Genomic DNA, 18798 nt, shown 5'->3' with positions numbered 1-18798 from the left:
AGGGAGGGAGGGAGGGAGGGAGGGGAGAAGGAAAGAAAGCTTTTCAAGTCTGCTAGCTCTTTTGGGATCAAATCAGTATCTGTCAGTACAGGGATATGTTACTCTCCCTCCTCCTCCTCTTCCTCCTCCTCCTCCTCCTCTTCCTCCCCTCCTCCTTCTTCTTTAGCAATAACTAAGTTTTCTTTATATTGACTTATATTGTCATTCATAATGTACCCGAGAACGGGCTTGCACTTTCTCTCTCCAGTTCTCCTTAGTCTGTAAAATACAATGCTCCTTACTCAACAGCAGGCACACTCTACCGTATGTCAAGTCACCTGACTTTATGGGAAAGCCTTGTTTGCCCTTCCCACCATTGACTTGGACTCTATACCCCTTCCACTCTTCACCTGGAGTACCGTCAGATACTTCTGTGTCCATACAGTTCTTATAGAAAGTATGAAATCTGCATTCATTGTCCACTTCAGTGAGTTTCTGACAGCTGATGTCTGTCTGGAAAGGCACCAGGAAAAAGAGCCAAACTTCTGTTCTTGTTTACTATATTGGATCAATACTTTGTGACTGAAATGAGAGTTATTTATATCTAGTTCCATGTACAATTAATGCTACCTTATGTTTTACTATCAATCCATTTTTTTCTCAAAGGAAAACATTCCTCTCAGATTTGTTCTCATTCCCAAATATTACATTGTTTTTCTTCAAAAACTTGCTTCAACACTTTCTAGGAGTATATGTCTAGAACTTCTAGTTCTTTACTATGAGCTGAGCATTTTCTTTAATATCTCTGCCTATATTCATCACTTCTTGCTTGCCTGATAATTTTTCTACAGCATTTTTCGTGGTCTTAACACACCACTGGCATATAGAAGACAAGGGCTGTATCAGTTCATTTGTATGCTTTCACTTACAAAATTTTGATATAAAATAGAGAAGATAAATGAAGTTTGATAGCAATATGCAAAACTTAAGATCTTTAGCTAAGCACAGCATTGTAATCCCATCTCCCGGAGGCTGAGGTAGGATGATCATGAATTTGAGACCAAAAGAAAACCATATGTATTTTTACATATTAGAAGGATATGTTAACCTATATCACACTAGAAAATACATTATCACTATTTGAGGGTGATAAGGAATTACAGAATGGTAATCCATGATGATTAGTGTGCAGCAAGGATATAAAATTATCCTTGTAATGTACTCTGTGTACTTTTACATGTTCTTTTTAGTGTGTGATCTGATGAATGTAGATTTTCTCTTCTGAACTCTAGCCCTCATTCTTTAATGGAAGCTACAGGGGCAAAAATATGTAGTAACTTTGTTCTAAAGCTAGTGGGAGTGAATATACTTGACATATGCTTGGCAAATGATTTGATGTCCAGCGAGCCACTACTAGGGCAAGCCAGGATAGTGGATTTGTAAAGTGAGTTGAATGGCTCATAGTTGAATATTTTGTCTAATATTCTCATTTTTTGGAAGCTTGAGAGATTTTACCAACCAGTATATGGAATAAACAATCAATCAAAGGCAAAGAAAACACTAATTGGAAATACAAGGAGATTGCTATATGAAAAAAACTCTATAAACTAGCAGGTGGTAAATATTTCTGTAAAGGGCCATATAATAAATAATTGGTACTTTGAATACTGGACATAAATGTAGCCATAAGTAAATCATAAATGAGTGAATGTATCCATTTTTCTGTATAACTTTGTATGGATACTAAAATTTGTATTTCTTCACAAGATGTACATATGTCACAAAATATTCTCCATTTATTCTTTTTAGACACTACAAACCACAGAAAGCCTTCATAACTTAAAATGTCACACAGGGGCAAAGACTAAACTGAGTTAGGCTGATAGTTTTGCGAATATAAGGACTTGTAACCAGTGTTCGCTTTTGCTTTGCTCCATGAGCTTTTGATCATTAATTTAATCATGCATTATTTACCAACATAGTCTCATACCTGATGACAGGTCATGTTTGAAGAAGTTTGAAAAACCACAGATTTAGCGCATGTGACAAACTCTAAGAGGTAATTTTGAAAAATATAAATACAGGTTTTTCTGGCCAATGAGATTAAAGATATTATTTTGGTTTTAAAATAAAAAGAGGTCTGGTGGGGTGGGGGTAAATGGTGTAGACATCTTCTTGGAAATGGAGGAGGAGGAATGGGATGAGGAACAGTCGGAAGGTGTACCAGGAGGGGAATAATGACTGGACTGTAAAAACGATTAAAGAAGAATAATAATAAAAAAGAAAGAAAAAATAAAGTTAATTTTAAAATTACAACAGTAACATCAGAAAATAATTGTAATAGAAAGTTTAAATATATAAATAGCTCTTACATACCACAAGGTTCCCAATCACCATGACCATCATGTAAACAATAAGGCACATGGTCTGGCCCGCGACCTCCATGCAGTCCCACATGGTCTCTATCCACTCTCCACACAGCACACGGAACACGATCAGGAAGGAGTGGAAGAAGTCGTGCATGTGCCAGCGCGGCAGCTTGCAGTCCTCGTTGATCTTGCAGACACACTCCTTGTAGCTCTTTCCAAAGAGCTGCATGCCGACCACGGCAAAAATGAAGACGATGATGGCCAACACCAGGGTCAGGTTGCCCAGTGCGCCCACCGAGTTGCCGATGATCTTAATGAGCATATTCAGCGTGGGCCAGGATTTTGCCAACTTGAAGACTCGCAGCTAAAAAACAATGTTTATATTTAGTTATGAAAGAGTTTTCAATGTTTCCACTCTTGATTTTTGTTTTAAGTTTGCAGTATGCCTCACATTCCATGATTATTGTGTAGCTAAAGGCAATATTTTGTCTTTGTTGGTCTTTCAATATTGCTGTTGTTTTTATTATTACCACAATAGTGGCAATACCTATATAGAAGAAAGTATGTAAAATTTAGTTGAGGATTTTGATCACAACTGAAAAGCATGTTAAGTATGTTTTTAAAATGGTAGCTCACCCTTAATTTTCCTTTCATATGCTTTTTATATTTTTAGACTGCATAGTTATTTGGGTGACAATGATTTAAATTTTAATTATTGAACCCATTAATGTATGGGCATATCATGCATAAAGTTCTAAAAATTATTATCTTGATGTGAAATATACTATTATATATTGGATTAAAAGTGTTTCTATCATATTAGAATATACCTTAAAATAGAATTGGTCAGTTTCAAGTTCCTAATTAAACATGGGGTTATAACACTTTACATGCATTTGTAAATGAATGAACTTTATTTACTAAATATAAGACGTGATTGCCTTCAATTCAACTTCTAAAAGCTTTAAATAATAATAGTATAGAGTAAAAAAGAAACCCCAAACAAACCTGATACCCCTTCATTATAAGAATAGAATGGTATCTTTAGCCTCTATTTACCAATCTGAATGACCGCAGGACTGATAATCCTTCCACATCTGCTAGAAAAAGCTCTACCAAACTCAACGTCACAATCAGGCTGTCAAAAATATTCCACCCTACTTGGAAATATTCATAGGGATCCATGGCTATTAACTTCAGTACCATTTCAGCTGCGAAGATCCCCGTAAAGATCTAAACGGAAACACAACATATTTTCTGTTAATGGAAAGTACAGAGCCAATTTGATGGTGACAGTGACTGTCAACTTGGTTGTGGCTATGTTCCACAAAATGCTCTATATAGACTTCAAAGATGGCCATTGTCTCACTTCTTCCTATGAGCAAGGCATAGATTTCTTAGAGTTTTCATATAAGCATCAAAACCCTAAAAAGCTCATGTCGGTCCTCAGCATCAGAGACAACGTTTAAAAGGCTCTTTTTAGAATCCCAAAGACATAAGCCTTTAACAATTGAGCAATCATTCTTAATAACGCCCTCTGTCTCTCTTTCTGTCTCCCCTTTCTCTCTCCCACTCTCCCTTTCTTCCTTCTTTCTTTCTTCCTTCCTTCCTTTTCTCCCTCATTCCCTCCCTCCCTCCTTTCTTTCTCTCTCTCTCTTCTTTCTTTCTTCCTTCCTTTCTTTCTCTCTCTCCTTCCTTTCTTTCTTTCTTTCTTTCCTCCTTCCTTCCTTTCTTTCTTTCCTTCTTCCTTCCTTTCTTTCTTTCTTCCTTTCTGTCTCTCTTTCTTTCCTTCTTTCTCTCTCAGCTATTTGTCTGTCATCATCTATCCATCTGATCATTCATGATCATCTATCTATTTGATCATCTGCTATCTACTACCATTTATTTAGTGTTTTATATTCATCATCTATCAATCATCTGTATCTACTATATCAGTTTTCTATTATATATCTACATTTCATTTATCTAATTTTCTGTCTAGACATCTCTTATCTATCCTTTATTCAGCTATTATCTAATTATCTATGTATCTTTCTATCATTTATCTATTTAATCATCTATTATTTACCTATTTATCTATAATGTATCTACTCAGATACTGAAATTTTGACCCAGTCTCCCTTTTTATTCTTTCTACTCATAGAGTAATTAAGAACATGTTCACTCAACATTTGAAGATATAAAGGCGCAGAAAAAAAAAGGGCTTAACTGTCATGGGGTGGATAAAGTTAGAGATCTAAAGTATTCACTTATATAAATTGTATTGCAAAACATAATTCATGACACAAGCATCAAAGGGCTCAAATATATAACATAAAAAATCTGCCACTCCTTGTAGCACACTTTGCCTCAATAAATTTAGCTGAACAAGCATAGTTCAGGGAAAGGGAATGAGAGCATTAAAAAATAAAAACTGAGCAAAACATCAGTGGGGTGCTCTCCACTCAGGGTTGTGGTGGTATCTAGGAGACAAGGCGGGGCTACTGAGTTCATGAGCTATTGTATACTCAGAAAGAAAAAAGGCACTGATTTGCATGGTCTAGGCTTCTGTTTGTAAATAGAAAGCACATAGTTCTGTATTTTGCCAAAGAGTAATAGAAGGAAAGAAGAAAACATTCTAATGCAGAAATCTACAGATATTTGTTCAAGGTCATAAGTAATAGAAGACTAAATCTGGACTCAAATCAGAATATTTGAGATTATAAATGTCTGGATAACTCACCACCACTATTTCAGAATAATACACCTATAGTGTTTTGAAAAAAATATGTGGAGTATATATTCATTCAAGAAGTGCAACATAATTATAAAATGCATTTTTAAAAACATTCAAAATTTTAAAATGTTGACATATATTTTGGCAGTTAGCAGGCATTGTAATTTCTGAAATAACAACACACACATTAGTTATGTAGTATTGTTATTTATGGGAATCAACATTACTGAAAAAGTGTCTTAAAATAGTATGTATCTTAATTCCTATGATAAATTCTATGCTGGCATAGTTAGCTACACAGACTTACAGGTTTAAAAACTGGAAGGAGATGGCAAGGTGACACCCAATGTGATGAAGTTGTGAGTACATAGCTCACTCTAAAGAACTCACCAGGTTCCCCACTGCAAGTACATTTTTGAATTCCTCAGTCATTGGATGGTGCTCCATCGCCATAAATAAGGTGTTTAAAACTATGCAAATGGTAATTGCAAGATCTACAAAGGGATCCATTACAATAAAATAGATGAGCTTTTTGAATTTTATCCAATATGGAGAGCAATTCCAGATTAAAAAGGTGTGAGCAAATCTGTACCACCATGGTGGACATTTTTGTCTAGATTCTTCAAGTTCTGGAAAAATAAAAAAACAGCAAACATGGAATCATTCACTGCTATAGTTTATCTACTACCAAGTAGAAATCGGCAATAAAAATCTAATATTCAAACAAACATTGTGGTTTAAGTTTTATGTAAAAGTCTCGTTTCTTTGAAAGCTTAGCAGATTATGTAAAATTCTTGTAATACATATTTATTGGTGAGATGAAGCAGAGAAAGGCAGTGACTTTAATGATCAAATTCAGACACATGGCTATCGCTCAGATAATATACACTAGCACAGGGCTGAGGAGATGGCTCATGTCATGAAGACCTGATCTCTAGAATACAGGTAAAAAGCCAAGCATTATGGTTTATGCTTGTAATCCTAACAATGGGAGATGGAGGAGAATCACTGGGTTTGGTAGTTGGATAGTCTGGTTGAATCAGTGATCTCTAGGTTTAGTGAGAGATCCTATCCCTCAAATTACATGGGGATAAATAGAGGAAAACCTTCAATGTCAACCCACAAATGCACACATACACAAATGTACATACACCCCTCAACATGAGGTTATCATCACTATTGATAAAACTTTTTTTGAAAAAGTAATGTTCATCTATTAAAATTTTTACTTATATAACACACACACACACACACTACACATACATATATGGAAATTCTGGTGTTGTTTATTAATTAAAACAACCTTCTTATTTGAACAAGCACCTGCTTTTCAAGTGCTTAATGAAATACAATGGCATATAAACTAACTTACTCATGAGATTTTTAACTCCTCATTCGTAAAAATCAACATTTCTTTTTAGTGGTTCACTTTCACCTTTAAATATTCTTTGTGTTATCCTTAATCTTTTCACACATCCGTCTAACAGTGACCATAGTTTATTCTGATTTAACAATGCATAAGATAAAATTACTACCACCCACCTTCTACAGTGTTGGTTAGGATACTCGCTCTGCTCATTGCTCTTTGCCTGAGATGTGGGTCATTCAGCATGTCCTCAGACAAAAAGTAAGAACTAGAGAGTCGTTTTTTGCGCATCTGATTAGTTGTGCCCTAAAGGAAAAAACAAAAAAGCAACCAATTCCAATCTTAAGAACACAACTCTAATATAATTTAGGTAAGAATAAAGTAGCTGTAATAAATAACCAAAAGTACAGATTTCATTTGTAGATTTAAACGGTGATGCTGCTACTTTCTAGTTGTGTTCAAGAGGGACACATGTTCATCATGAGTAAAATGCATACCAGAAAACATTTCGCCTCATAACTGGTTAAGAAACAAAGCAGCTGCTTTACTCATTATAGCACTATTGTGATCTCTCTGCATATACACCATAATCCAAGGGAAATCCCTTTGCCAAGGAAAGTCACACACGAGAACAACCAGACTAGAGTTGTAGAGGTGTGTGTAGAAAGGATAGAGTTCAATACTCTGATTTTTGTAATTATTACTCCCAAGATTATTTATCATAATACCAACATTAATGAAAACCACTTTAGGAATTTTTTTTTACAGCAGAAAGAATACTTTATGACATGATAGGTAGAGAGTGCTGAGAGGCTCAGTTTGAAAAAGGTGTTTATGACCAGTGGCAACAGTTGCAGCATGGAGAGGATGTCTCCATTTCAAAGACGAGACCATGGTGCAACTCTAAAAGGCAGACATGCAGGGATATGACCAGAGCATGCCAGGGATACTCATCTTTAAGTGAAAATGCTTGGTTTCCAAGCACACCAGCAAACTTAAAAATTTTTAAAAAGACTATACTGGTCTTTTAAAGTATACACCCCCATAGACATAATATACATAAACAATTATACAACTCTGCAACTGTCATTTACTAGCATGTATGTACTATGGGATAAATGGTAGATACTTTACCATGTGACTATGAACAAATAGTTGTAAGGTTGCAAAGTTGTATATACTCATGTATGTATACATATCAAAATATAGACATATATACATACAACACATTTGTATATATGTATATGGCAAGTGATATGTTTTCTCTTCTCTGTGCTCTAATTTACTTTTCTCTCCCAAATTAAAATCATTTAACCATACAAATCCTTTTCCATATGAGCATGTGCTCAGTGTACATATTTTCTGTCATACAAGAACAGACATGTACTTGTAAACTGTGCTTTATGCCAGCCTCTATAATGATCACATTTGTGATTCTTCAGTTTTTATAATTTTAGCTTTTGACTTTTGTGGTTTTGAGTTTTTTCCCCTCACTGTTGAAAAGCAAACTCTTAAATAAAATACTAGTTAAAAAATGTGAACTCAGCTTCAAATATGACATACACTGCATAATAACATTTTACAGATTAAAAATGCCATTGAAAGAAAAAGCCCGAGTGTCATTTCATAGAAAGGTCACATGCTACTTCCAAAGAAAAGCAGCTTAACAGGACAACATAAGTTGCATCATGCAAGCAGACAAGTTGCAAGTTACCCCAGAGCACATGCATCTTTTTTTCAAACTGAAATGTGTGTGTGGCCATAACTTTGCTGGAACTTTAATTCTCACTTAAAATACTGCAATTTGCTACTACAAACATACAGACGCATAACGTGTAATGGAAACTTGCTGGATTAATGGCGGCACTTGCTGATAGTTGGTAATGCAGAATAACATAATAAGTGGATGAGACATGCATCCTGAAAACTCCAGACTGGTTTTCAGGCCTAATGTGATACTGTCTATGCTTTCAGTGATTCAGTGGCACTATAATGTGTTATGTCAGAATCGTTATATTATTGAATTTACATTTATTTGTTTCAGTGTATATATTTTGAATATTTTGTACCGATAGATCTCAGACAAAATATATTTTAAATGAAAGCGGCACATTTCATTCGTTTACAGGAATAAGTACAAGAATAAGTAAGTATAAGAGATTATAAATTACAAAGTTGGAAGCCTAATGCTCTTTGCAGACACAGTGGGGATGGAGGCTGAGAGCATACCCTTAGGGCACGGGCCTTTGTGGAAATGTCAGAGCTGCTTATGAACAATGGTTACATGTGAACATTCTGGCTTATTTCTCCTGTTTGTAGTGATAGTAATATATTGTTTCATTCAGATGGTGCAAAGCTTTAAGAATATGTTTGCTGTTTTTACTGTTGTTATCAATGACCCAAGTATGAGTTCCTTGCAATAAGCATATATTAAATAAATAACCTGAAATAAACAGAAGGAAATGGCAAGGGATCCAGGTTTCTTTACAGAGTGGAGCCTGTCTCCTAAGAAGGTCAGCCTATTCAATAAGCTATAGGCATATTTTATAAATGTTTTTTAAAGTGATGCTTTTAGAAAACCTGTAATCATAACATAAATGTAAATATTTCCCAGTATGAAATATGAAATTTTAATTTTGTGTGTATGTGTGTGTGAGTATCTGTGTGTTGTTATGTACACACCACACTGAAGCCAAAAGAGGGAGCTGGATCTATTGGAGCCAGAGTTACAGTTTTTGTGAGCTACCTGAATTGGGTGCTATGCCTAGAGTCCTTATTCAGGAAACCATCTCTCTAGTCCCTTAAAATAGATTTGAATTAAGTGATTATAACATCTAACGTGTGGGTTGAGCTATGAATTAAAGCTGTGTTTTTACAGAGACGGCATCACCAAATGCAGAGCCATTCACAGGCCAGAGAGCAGGCCCCCCAGCAGAGACAATGACTGACGCACAAGTAAGAGCTCAGCCATGCCTGAGCTATGGAAAACATCCTTACGCTGTCATCGGAAGTTGCCTTATCTATTATCACCTCTGGAAGAAGCTGTCCATTGGGGAGCATGAGGGCTGAGGGTCCATCAACAAGCGACACCACGCCATTGCAGTCCACTGCACTGTGCATCTTCCCGTTCACCGGCAGCACTGGTGGAGACCTACTGGCCTGGCTGATGTTACTGCTGCGCCTCTCCCGGGGTCTATGGGGTACGAATAGTGAACCCCTTCTGCTCTCGTTGTCTCCAAAAATGCTATGCTCATCATCAGCGAATTCTGTCTCAGATCCTAGATCTCTTCCTCGCCCCTTAAAACTGAAGAGACTCGTTCTGCTGCTGCGCCTGGCAGAAAACAAGGACCCACGGATGCTGAGTGGAGACTGTGGGGAAAAAAAAAACAGAAAGCGTCTGCTGGAGCTCCTACAAATAAGAACAGACTTCATGAAATTACCACTAAATCTTTAGCCTGAGACCTGTGATCCTGTGTTTGTTTAGAAGAAACATATTTAAAGGAAAAGCAATACAACAAATGCCCTAATTCTAACAAATAAAGGCTGTAATAATTAGAAGAATTCATCCCCAGAACAAGGAAAAGGATCTGTCCAATCCTAATACTAAAACTCATCATTTAGTTTTATCATCTATCAATTCCTAAGTTACCTTGGAAATTGAAACTTTAAAGTTGTATTTAGTTTTGGGCAGAGAGCCTTGTGGTAAGGCATGAGTCTGGAGACCAGTTGTTTCCTTCCATGGTAAGGTCTAGGGAACTCACCGGTGTATAGACTTGCAGGCAGTTGGATGTGCCTTAAGGGCTCTAATAGCCAGTGAAATTAAGAGACAGGGACTATTACAGCTCTGCATGTGTATGTGGGGATGGGGTGGGGAGTTGCTCTCAAGGGAACAGGGGGAAACTGTCACCTCTGCAGGACTCCTATCCAGGATAAACTCTTCCCGTAAGTGAAAATCCAGAGCAGATTATATAGAAGTACCAAATCCAATACGTGTAAGTGCTTTCTATATAAAGGACAAGTGATTGGCAGGCACTGGGAACAAAGGCAAATAAATAGGACATGAGCTTTGCCACAGAACAAGCATGAACTCCCTCTTGTCTTTATGCTAGCATCATATGGATTCAAGATCCATTTTTCTTCTGGATTGTAGTGTTTACAGATAAAGATGGATTCTTGTCTTTAACTTCTGTGTTTATATGGTAGTCAGCAGTCCTAAGTAACAGAGCCTGGAAACTTCAATCTATGGCAAAGACAATGAAAATTAATCCTTGACATTGCATGGAAGATCAGGTCGGAAGAACGCAGAGCACAAAGGAATGTTTGCAGGATTACGGGGGATAGGATGCTTGAGCAAAAACAGAGGAAGAAAATGCTTCTGTGACCGGAAAAATTAATGAAGAAAATTATCAGTGAGAAGGGACTGCTAAGTTGGGAATATAGCTAAGTTGGCAGTGTGCTTGCCCACTCTGCATATGGTCTTAAGTTCAAATCCCAAAACTGCGTAAAGCGAGCATGGTGATCAATACCTATAATCCCAGCACTGGAGAGGTAGAAGGAGGAAGATTAGAAGTTCTAGGTCATCCTTGGTTATAATGGAGGGTTTGAGGCCAGTCTTGGGAAAAAGAAAAATGTGTGTGAGAGGCAAGGAAAGAGTAAAATTCTTCAGATACAGTGAGCATCCCAGTTAGGGAATTGGAGTCCTGGAAGGTTAGAGGAAGCTGAGGTAAGGGAGCCACAGCCTATTGGTGATCTGCATAAGCTGTGACCCTTGGTCTTTCGTGTTGATTCAGCAGAGTGACCCTTATGTATACTTCTGTGTTAACAGTGGAGGTGGAGTGGGTGATGTGTGCATGTTTAGGGGCTCTGGAGCCATGGCTCACCTCACTGGCTTGCAGGGAACCAGGATGTGGATTCAATGTGAAAAACAAGACAAGGAGAAAGACATTCCAGAGGGGAGAAATTCATTCACTAATCAATCAGCAGTTTCTGTGCATGGGCTGAAGGATGCCAAAGGCTTGAACAAATTCCAAATAGGGTGCCTGGTGCTTTGGTACATGCTGGTCTACAGAATTGAAGAAGTTAGATGTACCAGTCAGAGATTAGATGCCCTCCCTCCCTTTCTTTTTCCTTCCTCCCTTCCTTCCTTTCTTCTTTCCTTCTCTCCTCTATTCTCTTCTTCCCTCTCTTCTCCTTTCCTCATGATCTTATCATGAATGAGATAATAAAATGATTGACTGAATACAATTATGAAAATTAATCTATGGAGTAAACAATTTCTACATCCATACAGTTTTCAGGAACGTTTTCTTTTATATAAAAAAATGTTTCCTAGAAAAGATATGGCAATTTTGAAATAACAAGCTTTTTATGAAAAAAAAAAAGAAAGAAAGAAAAACATATACTTTTCTCTTCTTTCCATGAATGCCCAGTAGAAGGGATTTTTGTAAAACATGGTGGTGCAGCCGCCTTTCTCTCCTGGGCCTTGAGCCTAGAGTTAAACCTTGTGCTGCTACCTTTCGGCTGTGGAGCACACCTGGTGGGTTCGCAGTACCTGGTTAGGGGTGGACAGCCTCTTTTCCCGGGACCGGTGATGCCCTTCCACGCCGAGATGGAAGCTTTTCTTTCGGATGCTTTCCTCTGATCCTGACTTCGACAGCTTCTCATCGTCACCCTTTTCCTCGCCACTGGACATCTTTTTCTGGTTCTTTTTCTTTCTTCGGTTTCTTCTCTCCTTGGCACTCTTTGAGCTCAGCCTGGAGTTTTCTGAAGAGCTCTCAGAGATTCCCATCATTCTGCCCCGCCCTACACTCGTGTACTCAGCAGCGGCTGCAGCGATCGCCTGTTGGACCAAGACAATCCCAGCATTTAAGTAATTTCCAAATTGTGAAAAAGCAAGATGCAGGGTACCCACCCTGTGCATGCAGCTACTCATACAGGAAGTGACATATGTTTTGTTGCATTATGACCAATAAGCATACAAAGCCTATTATCTTCCTATCACACATAATAGCGTATCAGTAGCTTTGCAGCTCAACGTTTGTGTGTTATAAACTTCCTTAGACTTAAACAAATTGAAGTATTAAATGTGTTAAAAACTTACAGGTACTTTTCGATATAAAACTCCCATAAATTGTGTATCAGTATGTTTGTATAATATATTTGCATAAATCTTTCTATAATATAAATATATAATACAAAATATAAAACATTTGTATAATATATTTGTTTATTAGATAAGCAACTCAGTGCAACCAGTAGAAACAGGCACCCAGTAGCATAATGAGAGTGGTGTATCTGAAAACGAAAATAAGTTACTAAGGAAATAGTCTGTCAAGAAAAATAGTAAAGGTCAATGATTATCTTAGGATTTTGGTGATATCTCAAAACTGAAGTATACTTGATATAGAAGGAACCTGTATCATGTCTTTAAAATGCTCTTTAAAAATAAAATAATAGTACTACGTTCTACCATAGGGTTTATGTTGTTCCTGGTTATTAGGCTGAATGACACAGTGTTAAGATGTCTTCTAAATATTTATGTTTCTACACCCAGACATGGGCTGTCCTTAGCCTTGGTCATACAAGCTTATGTTTTTTCAGTGGGAAAAGAGTTAATGCAATACACACAACTGGTCTAAGTAATAAGAATAAGAAACAAGTGCTCAACCCTAAACAGAACATCTCTCAATCCCCTCCCCATACAACCAGGCTCAGGGAGCATCATGGAAAAGGAGGTAAAATAATGTCAGAGCCAGAGAATGGGTATTAGAACTATGAAATGTTGGATTCTGAGCAGGATGTGGCCATTGTACTCAAGAACTCACAGCAACTGAGGTTACCGGCACAAGATCTGTACAAGAGCAAACCAAACAAATTTCAGACAGAGATGACAGAGGTTCTGTCTGGGTCCCACCCCTTACTGAGGAGCTTACTGGTAGTTAATGGCAGCTGAGGAGGGAGATTCATGGTTCTTTGAGTGAGTGGCCACTGGTAGTTTTCCTGTAGTCCAAGGGATGCCCCACAATTATGCACGTATGGGCCATACTAATTATATTTAGAGGGTTATCAAAAGAAGGACATGGAATTGGGAGGGGGTTGAGTATAATCATATTTTATTGTATCTGTGTATGAATTTTACAAGACTAAAAGAAAATTATTTAAGAAAACTAGAAAAAAACTAACCAATAGAATGTAAAAAAGAAAGTAGAAAAGTACTTGCAATCATACCATCAGAAAGGGTCTGTGGCTGATACCCGGTTCTGAAGATATCCGTATTCCCCCTGAACACCCACACTCCAGTGTCATTCCCTTCCCCACATCCTTCCTTTCTGTGTTTATAACCCCTGTGTGAATGAATTACGATTTGAGAATAAATAAATTATAAAAAAAGAAAGGGTCTGTGGTAAATAATTCTCTAGATCATTTATATATTTGTGTAATATTTAAATTGTGAGTGCATCTTATCATTCCACCCATTATTATTTTATCAGCTTTTTCCTCATGGCAGAATTTTCTCAAAATGCAAAATTTTATAGATGAATAAAGTGTTAAGACACAGAAATACCATAATCCTATTGTAAGTTCTTAGACTTTCAGGAAAATGAATTGTATTTTTGAATTTTAACATTATTTAAATACTAAACAACACTTATTTATGTATCTGTGCTTTTCCACATCACGGATTATTGCCCTGGGCTAATTTGAGAATTATTCAGGAGATTAACTATTCAAACACCCTGACATGTTTTAAAGCTTTTTCTGTTTTGGGTTATCTGTGTCTGAACAAGTGTTCCCAGCCTCTTTGGAAGAATGCCTTTGCAGAGGTTTATCCGGCACCTGTGTCTTACTAATAAGTAAGTGGTCTCAATCACTAGATGGCTGTTTTATAACATTAACAAAAGTTAATGAACACTCTTTCTACCTTGTAGACTAACTTTGACATTGCAGTTAAAATTTCTTATGATTATGACGGTCACGTCACAAGACAGAATCTATGTCTGGTACTATCAACTAATTTACAAACCCGTGAATAAGGAGGCCCTAAGTCCTATCTGGGAGCTTACTAATGCTAACTAACTAAATTGACATAGTGACAAGCTGCTTCCTAAAGAGTTTTGTTTGTTCCTATCAACAGATGCTACTTTCGGTCTTTACTGAGAAACTGCTCTTGCCAGTGAAAGGTAGTGAATGAAGAGATGCTTGGCTGCTGAAGACACTGAGAATGACAGCTGGGTGCTCAGCTCAGATGGACATTCATATCCTTCTCCAAGGTTCTAGGAACAAAGCTGTGGTAGTGACAGGAAGAGTGTGAGAGCCTAGAAGACAGGGATGGGAGCTATGAAATTCTGTGCTGTACTAACAACACAATCGATGCAATCATGACATTATGGAAGCAGAGGCCAGCAGTAGGCTTGTGCAAGACCGAGTCTGTCAGCATTCATTCATATATATGGAGAGCCTTTGTAGCCACATCCTGCTGAATTATGAGCTACTGATGGATTCTGTACGAGGGGCAGACATTGTCTTCAGCACCAGGCTAAAGTGAGTAGTAGTTAATCCATGGATACAGATAGCCCTGGTTAAATGCAGTGGGTTAGAAAAAAAAGGCAAGAAAAAGACAGGGCTGTGGGAAAGGGACTAGAAAGGGGAGGGATTATCATGTAATGGGGTGGGAGGGAAGCAAGAGAGGGTTAGGGTGGTGACAATCAGAATAGACTGTGTATGGAGTTGCCTAAGAAAGCTACTATAGCTGAAAATGTATACACAATTTTTATATTCTTATCAACAGTCACACTGAAGCATTCTGGGTGATAGGCATATAATAGACATTTCAGAACATCTGCTAGAAAACAGAGGTTATTGTGCAAAGCTTAGTTTAGAGCTCATTCCTTCAAGCATATTAGAAACAAAAGGATGCTATTTATATCGAAAACAAAAAGTACTTCTTGGCCTTTCAGCTGAGAACACGTGTAGACTACTGAAAGAGAATTTCCAAGTAAAGACCTTAGTCTCCACCCCGTGTCTTCATATTTGTAATAACGAATACTACCTCAGCTTCTTCCTGCTCTTTTTTGAGTCGGTCTAACATCTGCTGAAATTCTAACTCTTTCTGTTTAGCTTCTTCGATGTTGGCCTGGTTCTGTTCCTCGTACGCCATGGCTACCACAGCCAGGATCAAGTTTATCAGATAAAAGGAGCCCAGAAAAATCACCACGACAAAGAAAATCATGTAGGTTTTGCCAGCAGCACGCAGAGTCTATGGGATCAAAAAAGAGAAATGGTTATTTTAGTAATACAAAAATTTCACTAAGGTTTTTTATTGTGGTTGGTATATAATGAACATGTAAACCAGATATTTTTCATTTAATTGTGTTATAGACAGATAAATGAACATGCTATCTTTGAAGAAAATCAGTATTAAACATTTTAGTATAAAAGATACAGCAATGTTATATCTATACTAAGGTTTGATTTTTCATTAGAATGAAATATAATATAACAATTCTTCGTTTTCCACTTTATCGGAAGTAACACTAACTTTTCTTCCCATACTGTCTTCTAACTTTTTGAAACAAGTCCCTTTTATTGTTAAATTCTATTCTTTCCTTTTTAATGCATGAATTATAATATCAGTCTTTGATGTAGACAGATAACCTATGGAAGAAACTTATCTATTGACCTCACAGATATTTATTTTTTTAATCTGGTATAACCATTAAAAAGTTTAAGATGCAGTGTATCTTCTGCCATGCAGTGCATTTTTAGATTAATTCAAAATAGTGCAGAGATATTAATAAAATTTACCTACTGCTGAAATCCTTAATGTTTAGTTACTTGATCCCCTGTTCTATCATTCCATTATAATTCTTGTTTTTCTCCTGAATAAACTCCTAAGAGTGGAATTATTAAGTTGATGAAAAATTCATTTTGATTTTCATTAACTTTCTGCAAAGGTTACTACCAATGTGTGAGAAAGCCTAGCTATCCATATCTCAACTTAATTATGCCTATCTTTGGACTTCCCTTGTACAATTATGTCAGTGGTCTTTTTTATGTGTCTTTAATTTTGAGTTAAAATGACCTTCTTTTCCATTTTATTAAGCTGGGGACTGCTATGGTGATTCATGACTGTGGCACTGTATATGTTCTTGGAAGATAAAGCAAGATAAAGCATGTGAGGTCAGTAATATAATAGTCTAAGATTTCATTTCTGCCCCCAAATTATTTTAGTTACTTTAGAGGGTCTTTTTAAATATAATTTTATAGCCATTTACAATATTCACAGAATTAAGTATAAAATAAGCCTGTAGCAACTCTGAGAAAAGAAATTTACTGTAACAAGGAATAATAGAATACCTATCTCAACCACCTTCCTTTGGGGATGGGGTGTTGAGACTCTAGAATAAATACACAGAGCCTGTAATGAGCCAGCACTATGCTAGAGCAGATGGCCATGTGAAAGGACAGTTACAATATGGGAGGTTGATATTATAAGCTGAGAAATGTTTAAAGGGTCAAAGAGGAAGTAGTTGACAAGGGAATGGAAAGTTTGGAGAGGATCTGAGAGTTCACTGTAAATAATTGCTCAACACTAAAGCATAGTGGGCCCATTCCAGGAGAGTCACTCTCGTACAGACAGCCTGGGAATGTGAACAAAATGCTGAGTCTGCCAAGGCAGCTCAAGAGAACTGCAGTGTCCTCTGCTCTTTATGTCAGACCCAGTGGATATACGGAAGAAGATGAAAAACCTAAAAATTAATGCTGCTCAGAACACAGCAGAAAATTATTGATGACTTAAGAATTATCTGTTCTCATATCAGCCATGTAAATTGTCTGTAATTTTAGTAATGCACATCAGGGAGTCCCAGGCTGTACGCAAAAACAAAATGAAAGCAGCAGCAATTACAATGACTCATAAGACAGGAGACATGTACACTAGACACTGATGGCCTCCAAACATGCGTGTTTCTGTTGCTGCTCACCTGTTGGTAAAGGTTCTCCCAGTAGTCTTGAGTCATTAGCCGAAACAATGCCAAGAAGGCCCAGCTGAACGTGTCAAAGCTTGTGTAGCCGTAATCTGGGTTTCTGCCAATCTTTGTACAGGTGTAGCCTTCTGGACACTGCCTACAGATGAACAAGAAAACTATAGGTCAGAATATCTTTGGCATGTAGCTAAGGATCAGAGGTTGAAGTGTGAGGATCATTTCTGAGGCTCAGTATTGTGTAAGAGCTAAGAGTATGTAATCTGGGATCAGAAAGAAAGGGCAAAAAATCCCATTCTACTATTTACTAATTGAGTATTTCACCACATTACTTAAATTCTCAAAGGTACACTTTCTTCCAGTGGAAACAACAAAATAAATTACCTCAAAAACTTAAGATTGATTTTGAACTTAAAAACATGATTTACACACTCTCTGCCCATAGCACCATTTAGTAAATGGTAGACGGTATAAGTCACATTATGTTTATCTTCTCGAATCAATAGGGTTTGATATGAAGGCCTCTGGCAAGATGGCTTCTCTGAAGTCTATTCTTGGAATGGATTAGTCCCAAGAACAGCAATGATAGAACATTTGTGAATGTTCATAAAAATTTGTGGCTTTAAAACATTTTACTTCCTAAAACTGCCACTTAGGCTTTTAGTTGCCTTAGATGAACATTGTGTCCTGTGGGCTTAGGGGAGGAGCAATGTTCACTCTGAGGTTGGCAGAGTTCTCAGAGCCTGATGAAGAGATGCCTTCATGGGAGACAGAGCAGGAGCAAAGCTCCCCTGGAAACTGAAGGTGCCATATGGAGAAACAGCAAAATGGCATTTGCATAAACAGAAGGGTCTCAAATATCTAGTCTACTGGATCCTGTGCAGAGCGGTCAGAGCAGTACACTCCGTTATCTTACTATGTTAAGCCATGGAGAACATGGAGATGGCAAGAGATTGATTGTTTTGTTACTCTCCTTTCCAAGAATAGAACCCTTAAACTCGCCAACTAACTTTGAATGAGTTTTTAGGAAGAAATTTTTTTATATCTCAAGATTCCCCTGACCAGTATTTTGTTATGATTGAAGTCTTAGCTCATGGTCAGCCTTGCTTTCCAGAGTACGCATCAACTATAAACATTTTAAAGTCTGTGTTCTCGTTCTTAGATAAAATGAGCAAAGTCAATGCCATGAAACTTGTGAAAATTAATATAGACTTGCTCTTCAGCATGAGATTTTTTGTTTGCAACACTTAAACTGAAAGCAGAGCAAATGTTACATACCCTGAATCTGTGCTGAAACCGCAAAGAAGAGCATCCTTGGATCCCTCCAAGTAATAAAAATATTCTGTTTAGGAAGAATTTGAACAATACTGCATTATGAGATGTCGG

General features: G+C 37.2%; 1 protein-coding gene and 1 long non-coding RNA gene across 4 annotated transcripts in view; one reads left to right on the top strand and one right to left on the bottom strand.

Annotated features, from left to right (window-relative positions):
- The window catches only part of LOC114622715, a 111909-nt gene extending 95984 nt beyond the window's left edge, over window positions 1-15925 (top strand). Inside the window, exons 3-4 of the long non-coding RNA XR_003711660.1 lie at window positions 14565-14971; window positions 15548-15925. This is a non-coding gene — a long non-coding RNA (uncharacterized LOC114622715). The remainder of the gene's footprint in view (window positions 1-14564; window positions 14972-15547) is intronic.
- Window positions 1-18798, bottom strand: part of Scn9a (sodium voltage-gated channel alpha subunit 9) — an 82168-nt gene that overhangs the window by 46250 nt on the left and 17120 nt on the right. For 2 of the 3 annotated variants that reach the window (XM_028769290.1, XM_028769289.1), the window contains exons 7-15: window positions 18691-18754; window positions 17413-17554; window positions 15480-15686; window positions 11982-12269; window positions 9461-9799; window positions 6607-6736; window positions 5455-5693; window positions 3408-3581; window positions 2356-2712 (exon numbers count right to left, since the gene is read on the bottom strand). In XM_028769290.1, the coding sequence (XP_028625123.1) occupies window positions 2356-2712; window positions 3408-3581; window positions 5455-5693; window positions 6607-6736; window positions 9461-9799; window positions 11982-12269; window positions 15480-15686; window positions 17413-17554; window positions 18691-18754 (1940 nt within the window). Of the gene's footprint in view, window positions 1-2355; window positions 2713-3407; window positions 3582-5454; window positions 5694-6606; window positions 6737-9427; window positions 9800-11981; window positions 12270-15479; window positions 15687-17412; window positions 17555-18690; window positions 18755-18798 lie in introns of all 3 variants that reach the window. The other variant, XM_028769288.1, reaches the window with a different exon arrangement.

This window comes from Grammomys surdaster, unplaced genomic scaffold (assembly GCF_004785775.1).
Source record: "Grammomys surdaster isolate TR1022 unplaced genomic scaffold, NIH_TR_1.0 191, whole genome shotgun sequence".
Lineage (NCBI taxonomy): Eukaryota > Metazoa > Chordata > Mammalia > Rodentia > Muridae > Grammomys > Grammomys surdaster.
Note: the sequence above shows the minus strand (reverse complement) of the source record. Positions and strands in the feature narration are given on the sequence as shown.